Source organism: Mustelus asterias, chromosome 9 (genome assembly GCF_964213995.1).
Source record: "Mustelus asterias chromosome 9, sMusAst1.hap1.1, whole genome shotgun sequence".
NCBI lineage: Eukaryota > Metazoa > Chordata > Chondrichthyes > Carcharhiniformes > Triakidae > Mustelus > Mustelus asterias.
In genome coordinates this window covers 89,650,667-89,661,278 of record NC_135809.1, presented here as the reverse complement: position 1 = coordinate 89,661,278, position 10,612 = coordinate 89,650,667, and the positions used below count along the sequence as shown (strand labels likewise).

The following is a 10,612-nucleotide window of genomic DNA, read 5'->3' as shown; positions in this document are numbered from 1 at the left end:
CAAGGCCGCCGAGTGCTGATGGACAGCTGCACTGACAAATCAGGAGCCGAGCTGGGTGGCGCTATCCAATCGGAGCGAGGGAAGGCGGGATCAGTAGGTCTGGCCCGTCCCCCCCCCCCTGTTTCGGGTGCCAGTTGGGCCAATGGCGGACTGCGAATGGGTGACATTGATGTGCTGTGTGAACTCCGCCCCGCTTGGCTGGTTAGTGCCGCCTCTATGCTGCGATTGGGAGGCTGTCGTGCCCCTGGATAGTTGTGCCGGTGGCGACACTTGCACTGCAGTGAGTACACATCCCCTCAGCCAAGCTGATGGTAGAGGGGCAAGAGCCTGAGGTGTAAACCCCGCAGAAAACACAGCGTGAAACGTCTCTGTGGGGGAGGTCATGGCAGATCTAGACACCGGATTGGGCTTCGTCATTCTGATAACTCATATCAACATGGCTCTCTATTCCACTTGCTTTTGGATCCAGTCTGGAGTCATGCCTGTGAGTAGTTAACTACCTTTTACTGATAACTCCTCCCAATGATCAGATAGAGGTGCAGTAGATGGTGCTTCTTCCCCGCTCAATGCTCGGTGCCTAGGTTGAGGCTTTTTTAAAAAAAGTTTTGATTAAAGTTCGCTACACAATTTAAAAAGTTTGTTGAGTTATGAAACATTGATCCTCCTGTACTTTTCTATATCATTGTCATCTGTTATGTTTTATGTCTCAACAAACTGTAAATTGAAACAAATTTCACAACTTTTTTAAAAAAACCCTCAAGACCCAGGCACCGAGCATTGCGCAAGCAGGAAGCAAAACAATTTATAGTTTATTACATTATGAAATCTCGGCACTTTGAAACATCTATCCAATTAAATCAAGAGCATCCACACTCGAAACGTTGACTCTATTCTAAGAGTTTTAACAACACCAGGTTAAAGTCCAACAGGTTTATTTGGTAGCAAATGCCATTAGCTTTCGGAGCGCTGTTCCTTCGTCAGATGGAGTGGACTATTCTCTCTACACAGATGCTGTCAGACCTGCTGAGATTTTCCAGCATTTTCTGTTTCAAATCCACTCCTCTACTCTTTTTTCCTGTTGTGAATTCTCCCTCCCTCTATCAAATATTCACCTAACTCCCTTTGGAGGGTTATTATTGAATTTGCACGTACTTTCAACAGAGCATTCCAGATCATAACTATTGTTAACTTACTGGGTAAAAAAAAACTCCCTTGTGTTGCATCTGGTTCTTTTGCCAATTAACTGAAGTGCTTTTTTTTTAGAATCATAGAATCATCCTACAGCGTAGAAGAAGGCCATTCAGCCCATCAAGTCTGCACCGACCACAATCCCAGCCAGGCCCTATCCCCATAACCCCATGCATTTATCCTAGCTAGTCCCCGATACTAAGGGGCAATTTAGCATGGCAAATCCACCTAACTTTAGACACCGGCTCTCTATTCCACTTGCTTTTGGATCCAGTCTGGAGTCATGCCTGTGAGTAGTTAACTACCTTTTACTGATAACTCCTCCCAATGATCAGATAAAGGTGCAGTAGATGGTGCTTCTTCCCCGCTCAATGCTCGGCGCCTAGGTTGAGGCTTTTTAAAAAAAAGTTTTGATTAAAGTTTTTGGAGTATGGGAGGAAACTGGAGCACCCGGAGGAAACCCACACAGACACGGGGAGAATGTGCAAACTCCACTCAGCCAGTGACCCAAGCCGGGAATCGAACCCACGTCCCTGGCGCTGTGAGGCAGCAGTGCTAACCACTGTGCCACCGTGCTATCCTGAAGTTTATTATTATCCTCTCATTATTTGCTATATCTCTGAGGTTTCTGTTATTTAAAGTTTCTCCACCACCAATGTTGCACTGGCTGACCCGTTGCATGTTCATTATACCTCTCCCATTTTTTTTGACTGGTGGTGCTAAATTTGCAATCCTCCAGCCTTTGGCACTTTTCCCATATCTAAGGGCCAATTTCTGCAATTTCCACCCTTCTTCCCCTCAACTGCCTTTGGTACACAAGATCCAAACTGTTATTTATGTTGGGGACATGCCCCTTTAAGAGAACGGTCAAGTGACCTAGGACACAAGTTTCACCCTTCATGAAGCTTGCCAAGCCATTTTTGTGCTGATTATGCTAGAGATACAACGTGTTCATAAAAAGTTCCAATTAGTCTATTCCCACTAACCTCATACATAATAACTGACGACGAGGCTGGGTCACGGCCCACAGATTGCGTATCACTGCCGATTCTTCGGAAGATTGACGTTAGCCTAGATTCCAAAAACAGCGCAAATTGCTGAGCTGTAGGGGTAGTCGAGGGAACAGGGCTAGGTGTCAAGGGAAGTAGTTTCAAGGGGTCTTGGCCCGCATTCGATGCCACAAGAGAGGTACTTGCTGGGAAACAGGCTGATGGCAGTGGTTGTGAGGGGACTCGGACTGTCGTTGAAGGCCAGGAATAGGAGAGGGATTTCCTCACCGGGAGCATCGAGACTGTTGTGGGGGAAGCGGTCGCGAGGGGCCTTGGGCGACAGTCAAAGGTCAGGAATAGGAGAGGGATATCCTCACTGAGAGCACAGAGACTCAACTCAGACTGCATCCGACGGGAATAGTAGCAGAGCACAGTTGGCGAGGGAATGGCAGTGTGAAACGCGCAAAGAGCGACAAAAGCACATGAAAAAGCGGCTACAGATTGTGAAGGCAGGAAAGTCTCCCATCGTGGGAACAGAAAATGACAGGCCAGTTCAGGGCAATAAGGCCATTCAATGAAGGCATGAGAGCTGAATGTTATACATGGAGCATTCCCATTTGTATTTAAAAGCCAATAAGCTAGATGAAGACCTGTGGTAGCAGTCTTCTTGAGTACTATAGAGAGTAAGATGTTCGCTACGTTAAGAAGTCTCATACAACCTGAAAAGCCTGCAGAGAAACCCCTGGAAGAGTTGTACGAGGTACTAAGGGACCATTATGCCCCAAAACCACTTGTGTTTCATTACATTTCCGATTTTATAAAAGAACACAGTTAGAAAGAGAATCAATCATGCAATTTGTGGGTGTGTTAAAAAGACAGGCAGAACACTGAATTTGGTGGGTTCCTGCAAGGTGCTTTGTGGGACCGTTTGGTTTGTGGGCTCCGCAATGAAGCAATCCAATGCAAACTACTGACAAAAAAAGTTTTGGACTTTAAAGTGATTTTTGAAATAGCTACTGCCTGTGGAGTTGGCTGCAAATGAAGCAACACAGTTGGATGTCAGTACCTAAGTACACAAGTAGCTGAAGCACAGCAGAACACAGTGTCAACCGCAGAATGCTGCCACCGTGGCAAGTTTGCCCACAAAAAGTCAACATGCCGGACTCGTGAAGCCCAATGCCGCAGGTGTAAGCGGGTGAGGCATATTGCCCACAATTGTAGGGTGCTACTGAAAGAGGAAAAGGAGTTGGAGAAAAACGAACCCGAGGACTAGGTACAAGATACATGCCACCAGCTAAGAAAGGGACAGGGAGTCCTCTGAATCTGCGGAGGAAGCAGAAGAACACCAACTGAACAGAATTCCTGCTTAATATATTATCGGTTCGAAGAGCAGCTGATAGATTCTGGATCCTTCCCAAGGTAGAAGGAAGATGATTAAAATGGAAGTAGATATGCGGGCAGCCGTATCACTGATTCCGGACTGAGTATACAGAGACAATTTGAAAATACTGCTGTTGAAGCCTTCCAAAATCATCTTACATACTTGTATGGAGCAAGTGGTGCCACTGAGAGGATATGTACTGATGAAGATGCAGCTGAGGGACCAGCGTGCGAAGCTACCGTCGTATGTGGTCGAGGGTGACTGCCCTGCCTTGGTTGGACGCCCCTGGTTGCAGAAATTAAAATTAAACTGGGGCGTGGTAAATAGACTGGTCGATTCAAGAACAAGTTTACAGGACATCCTGGAGAAATATACAGGGGGATCATGGGTGAGATGAAAGGCGCAGAGATTAAAACTTGACTGAAGTAGAGACTCATCCGAGGAGTCTGAAGGCGCATCTGGTACCATATGCCATTCAGCTGTAGGTAGACACCGAATTAGGATGACTTGAGCATGGAGGTGCTGGAACCAGTTACCACCAGTGAATGGGCCGACACAATTGTGCCAGTTTTGAAGACAGATGGCACAGTGAGAATATGTGGGGACTTCAAGACCACCATGAACCCAGCACTGTGTGCAGATCATTACCCACTTCTGCTTATTGAGGACTTGTTCAGCAGATTGGCAGGATGGAAGAAATTTTCGAAGATGGACTTGTCTCAGGCCTATCTCAAAATGGGGGTCGCGGAAGAGCCCCAACCACCTCTGACAATAATAACTCATTGGGTGCTTTTCTGCTACAAGCATCTTCTCTTCGGCATCATGTCGGCATTAGCCCTTTTCCAGAGGGCAAGGGATCAAATTCTAAGTGGGTTACCTGAGACACGCTGAGTTCTGTCAGTGACACGCTGTCCAACGCCGGCATCTCCACATCATGGTTACCTGAGTTACCTGGACGATATTTTATTTATGGGCTCCACTGAAGGGGAGCATTTGAAGAACCTTCAAAAGACCCTCAGAAGGTTGTAAGAGCATAGCCTGCAAGTAAAGAAAGAAAAATGTGAATTCTTTAAAGATTCGATTGAATACCTGGGCCATGTCATTGATAGTGAGAGACTACGCAAGGCACCCAAGAAAATGGATGCCATTATGAAGGCTCCTAGACCAGAGAACATATCGCAATTGCAGTCGTTCCTGAGGTTGGTAAATTATGATAAGTTTGTGCCAGACCTGGCATAAACTGTTATGATGTGGAGATGCCGGCGTTGGACTGGGGTAAACACAGTAAGAAGTTTAACAACACCAGGTTAAAGTCCAACAGGTTTATTTGGTAGCTGTTATACCAACTGTTTGGTAAAGGCCAACCATGGAGATGCACCCAAGGGTGTGAAGAGGCTTACCGGGAGGTAAAACAAACCGTACAAAGGTCAGAAGTGCTAACCCATTTCGACCTAAGCCTGTGATGCCTCACCTTATGGGGTTGGCATTGTATTGTCACAAATATTGTCTAATGGAAAAAAAGGCCCATTGCCTTTGCGTCAAGGTCTTTGACAAAGACAGAGGAAAAATATGCTTCAGCCAAAGGATCTGGTTACAGATCTGGAAGAAGATCAGTGACCTTCCATGAATGCTCAAGGTTGTTGCATGTATTCTCAAATGCCATATCTAAGTAACTGCACCACCAGCCTCAGACCGTGCTCAATGCAGAACACAACCATTACACAGCTATCAGCAGTGTCTAGCAAAGGCGGATTCATATGCTCCACCCCACCCTCACAGATTTTACACTGTTGCAAAAAGTCCGACCGCCACCCCGGACCTCCGGTCCGAACGCTTCTACTTACTGTCAGCTATTCGATTATGAAAGGCACATCACCCAAACACACCCACTGGCATACTTTTGTCTCTCTCTTATAGGACAAGATGATTCCAAATAGACAGCAACAGCAGAAAATCAATGGAGACTGGCACAGCTGCATATGCTGACCCCAATGGAGGACACGGTGCTTGGGATAACTAAAGTATCCGTCATGGAGGTTATAGTCAATAGTGTCATGGAAGAATCCAGCATAATGTTTTGTGCTTTATGCACCTCCCCAAATCCAATTTCACCCTCATTCTGTAATCTGGTATAATGTATGAGCACAGTAAGAGTTTTAACAACACCAGGTTAAAGTCCAACAGGTTTATTTGGGAGCAAACACCATTAGCTTTCGGAGCGCTGCTCCTTCGTCAGATGGAGTTGAAATGTGCTCTCAAACAGGGCACAGAGACACAAATCAAGTTACAGAATACTGATTAGAATGCGAATCCCTACAGCCAACCAGATCTTAAAGATACAGACAATGTATCCCCCACCCCCCTTTGTGTATTTATGCTTCTAGATACCCTGAATAATAAAAATGGAATATGCTATAAATACTAAGCATCTGTGCAGTGAAAAATAGTATTAATGTTTCAGGTCCATTACTTTTCAACAGAACCCAAAAATGTCTGAGGTTGCATGCCCACAGTAAAAACAGACCTCTAATGAATAAGCAGTATCATCACTTGATGGCACTGCATGCATCTTGGAGGTAAGATCTGCATGTGGTGACTTACCAGGCTAGGGGTGCATATACCAATTTCCTGGAAGACAATATGGCAGTTGAGTTCTACTGCAGAGAAATCAGATGATAGTTTTAGCAAAATTTGTCTTGTACTTTCCTTTCTAAACTCTTCTTTGTGTCAGAACAATGAAAATGCTGTTAGTTTTGTCCAGTTTGTTTAATTTTGAACAAAAATAGAAATGCTGGAAAATCTCAGCAGGTCTGGCAGTATCTGTGGACAGAGAATAGAGCCAACATTTTGAGTCAGGATGATCGAGTATTTTTCCATTATCTTGGTGTTTAATTTGGAATTGTAAATACCTTTGAACAAACATCAAGAACCACAATGATTACATTACGTGTAGAATAAGGCATTATATTATTAGCTACTGACTAGTAGTTATTGGAGACTCTGCTCATTTTCTTCTCTCCTTCATTCTGATGCACTAAATCAAAGGATCTTTTATTTCAATTGCGTGAGTTGTAATAATATACCTGGGTCATATGTCCAAAGTGCATTGTGAACTCCTAATGATTGGATTGATATTCAGATCGTTGTTTAAACTCCTTACATTTTTCTGAAATGGCTGCTGATTAAATTGCTAATTACATACTTGTATTTGAACATTTGCTTCAGCAGTGAAATTTGAATTTTGCACATGCTTCATTGCATAAACAAAATTACTGAAGGGTGGCATTTCTGAATGTAAAATCCCAAGTTTTACACACACCGAGCACTGTCTCTGTAGGAAAGGGTTTGAATCTTTTTTCATTAACCTAGAAAATGCATGAAATGGGTAAGTTGCATCCGACAATGTCCTCATACTAGGTAACTAAACCTGCAAAATTACATGCAACTTTTCTGCCTCCCTTTCCCCTCCCTTTGCATGTTTTCCAGACTCCTTGAAAACCTTCTCTTGGTTCTTTTCCTAGCTCAAATGAATAATTTTGAAATATTTTGTTACTTTACTGCAAACAGAACAATTAGGTGCTAGTCATGGTTCAGTGGTTTGCCTCTGAGTCAAAAGGTTGAGTTTGAGCTCCATTATGGAGATTTTTTTTTTTTGATTTGATTTATTATTGTCACATGTATTAACATAGTGAAAAGTATTGTTTCTTGCGTGCTATGCAGACAAAGCATACCGTTCATAGAGAAGGAAACGAGAGAGTGCAGAATGTAGCGTTACAGTCATAGCTAGGGTGTAGAGAAAGATCAACTTAATGCAATGCAAGTCCATTCAAAAGTCTGACAGCAGCAGGGAAGAAGCTGTTCTTGAGTCGGTTGGTACGTGACCTCAGACTTTTGTATCTTTTTCCCGAAGGAAGAAGGTGGAAGAGAGAATGTCCAGGGTGCGTAGGGTCCTTAATTATGCTGGCTGCTTTGCCGAGGCAGCGGGAAGTGTAGACAGTCAATGGATGGGAGGCTGGTTTGTGTGATGGATTGGGCTACATTCATGACCGTTTGAAGTTCCTTGCAGTCTTGGGCAGAGCAGGAGCCATACCAAGCTGTGATACAACCAGAAAGAATGCTTTCTATCGTGCATCTGCAAAAGTTGGTGAGAGTCATAGCTGACATGCCAAATTTCCCTAGTCTTCTGAGAAATTAGAGACATTGGTGGGCTTTCTTAACTATAGTGTTGGCATGGGGGGACCAGGTTGTTGGTGACCTGGACACCTAAAAACTTGAAGCTCTTGACCACGATTCGAGCACTTAGCAGAGGAGGTGATCACTACTGGAGGATTACCAAGCTTTTAAGTACATCCCCTTTATTTATTTTTGTCCTACCTAATGTTACTATTACACTGACAGCATTCTTTTTGTGAAGGAAAATACAAAATATTAATTTCATACCTCAGCCATATGCTCTATCTCCACATCTCTCTTCCTTTTGGGTCCAAAATTTGCCCTATTCTCCCTTTGTCTATTATTTTACTGTTTATACGGTGATGAAAGATATTCACTTGGTAGTACAGAACTTGAGTATTGCTTAAAAAGCAGATATGCTGTAGAAGCCTTTTACATAACACTCATTGGGTCAGATGCAAGGGTGCCAAATTTCAAAGGGAATAACAATTTATACTGCATGAGAAAGTTGGCAAGTCAACTCTGGTTGAGGCTTGTCCCTTATGATTTTGTTTCATTCAAAATAGGCACAATGCATGGACATTTCCTTTTGCCTGCAGAAGACAGGCCCTTGCATATAAATATACACAAGTGTAAATGAGCCACATTGTGAACCCAACTGACAATCTTAAATTTGTTGTTCGTGTAATAATTAGCATACTCTGGATTGTTTAGAAAGTGCTGTGCAGTCACAGAATCACATCTAACATTAGACATTATGTTCTGAGTTTTGAAAGCACAGACTGGTTGAGTATGAGTAGTACATTGCCTAGTGTGAACAGCGAAGAGCTGTTTGGTATGATCCACCATCAGTCATTGGGTTGTAGTGTTATTGTGATATCGTACCACCAATGAAATTCATATACTTAACCACATTACCCAATTGTGTGGAGGGCAGACTGTCTGTTAGTGGAAAATACCACTTTCATTGCTAATGCACAGTATCAGCATAAAACGGCTAACTTCACCTGCTGCTCAAATTTTTGAGATACCTTACCCTTCCAGGGTAATATGAGGTATGTTGGGCACTTTTCAAGTCTGAAAGTGGTGGCCTTAGACCCATTCGTGAGTATACAGGCAGATCCAGGAGCAGGTCAGAGGCTGTGAATTCTGTAGAAAGTGACTCACCTCCTCCTAGACTCTCCAAAGCCTGTCTGTCATCAACAAGGCACAAGTCAGGAGTGTGATGGAATACTCTCCACTTGCCTGGATGAGTGTAGCTGCACCAACAGTCAAGAAGCTTGACACCATCCAGATCAAAGCAGTGTGGTTTGATTGACACCCCCTCCACCACCAATGTACAGTGGCAGCAGTGTGCGTTGCAGCAACTCCCCAAGGCTCCTTTGACAGCACCTTCTGAATCTGAGACATCTCCAACCTAGAAGGTTAATGGCAGCAGGTGCATGGGAACATCAACATCTGCAAGTTCCCCTCCAAGTCACACACCATCCTGTCTTGGAACTGTAAACCCATTCCTTCACTTTTGCTAGGTCAAAATCCTAGGATTCCTTTTCTAATAGCATTGTGAATGTTCCTACAACACATGGGTTGGCAGAACACCACCACCTTCTCAAGGCAAATTAGGAAATGGGCAATAAATGTAGCCAGTGAAACCCACGTCTCATGAACAGATTAAAAAATATATATACAGCAAGCAATGATCTGATTAGCTGTTATCATGTAGGTTTGCTTTGATGTGCCCAATTTCAGCATCAAAATTGTTTGGTGAGCAAATCCTCTGGTCCTGTTTATGAATTGCCGATAAGGGCCAATCTTTAGCAGGTGGAGCTGTAGGAATCCCAATGTGTATATTGACCAGCGAAGATAGGATTGTGGTAGACTGTATAGAGAATCCATTAGTGCATTTCTCAACTTAGTACATCAAGGTAAGAGAGCTTGTTAGATTGCTCTGCTCTGTTTTGAAGGTGAATTTTGAGCATGCGATGGAGCACATTATGGTCTCTAAGGAATTCTTACATGCAGCCAGAGGCGGATTTACACTTTGTGGGGCCCCACGTCATTTCTGCCCCTCCTGACCCCACCCACTCTCACCCCACATAATGCAAAGGTGCAAGCCACAAAAAATACACACATTGATCACAGTTTTAGTGCATTTTAACTTGTGAAAGTATGAATAATCGCCTCATTGCTTGACAGCTGCTGATCAGCTGGGTCACCTTGGCTCGCGGCTTTCACCTGGCCCCTCTTGCCTTGCTGTTGTTGGGTGGCCTGTCCTGAGCCCTGGGTGGTGAAACTTGCTGCTTCTGTCTTTATTCACAAAAGTAAACACAGGATCTTCTGCTTCCAACCTCTCCCTCCTCGCCTAATCACCTCTTGTTTCTTGCAACTGGACACTTCAATGTTTGGATCAGTCTGTTTTCTCACTCTAATGGGAATTGACCAATCAGAGGCTGATGTTGCTCTGCATTGCCTGCTGATATCTGGCTCTGATTGGTGCCCATAGACACTGGCCAGCACGGGGCTGTCCTGTTGGTCGGGGCCCAGTGTCTATGCACGGTGTGTTTCAATGTAAATCCGCCTCTACTTGCAGCTGCAGAATCAAATAAAGTAAATGTATCACCTACCTATCGGGAAGATGCAAGTAGTAGGAGTTATGGGGTCATTGCATCTAAACATTTCTCATGGAAACTACTGAAACGAAGTTTATAAGTTTATTTCAACGGTGTCACATGTTGGCTTACATTAACACTGCAATGAAGTTACTTGAAAATCCCCTAGTCACCACACTCCAGCGCCTGTTCAGGTACACTGAGGGAGAATTTAGCATGGCCAATGCACCTAACCAGCACATCTTTTGGTCTGTGGGAGGAAAACTGAGCAC

General features: G+C 44.0%; 1 protein-coding gene across 2 annotated transcripts in view; it reads left to right on the top strand.

The window, feature by feature from the left end:
* Window positions 1-189: 189 nt before the first annotated feature.
* slc67a1 (solute carrier family 67 member 1) overlaps window positions 190-10,612 on the top strand; it is a 124,127-nt gene continuing 113,704 nt past the window's right edge. The window contains exon 1 of one of the 2 annotated variants that reach the window (XM_078220497.1): window positions 190-484. In XM_078220497.1, the coding sequence (XP_078076623.1) occupies window positions 383-484 (102 nt within the window). In that variant the 5' untranslated portion in view covers window positions 190-382. Of the gene's footprint in view, window positions 485-1,440; window positions 1,478-10,612 lie in introns of those variants that run through there. The other variant, XM_078220498.1, reaches the window with a different exon arrangement.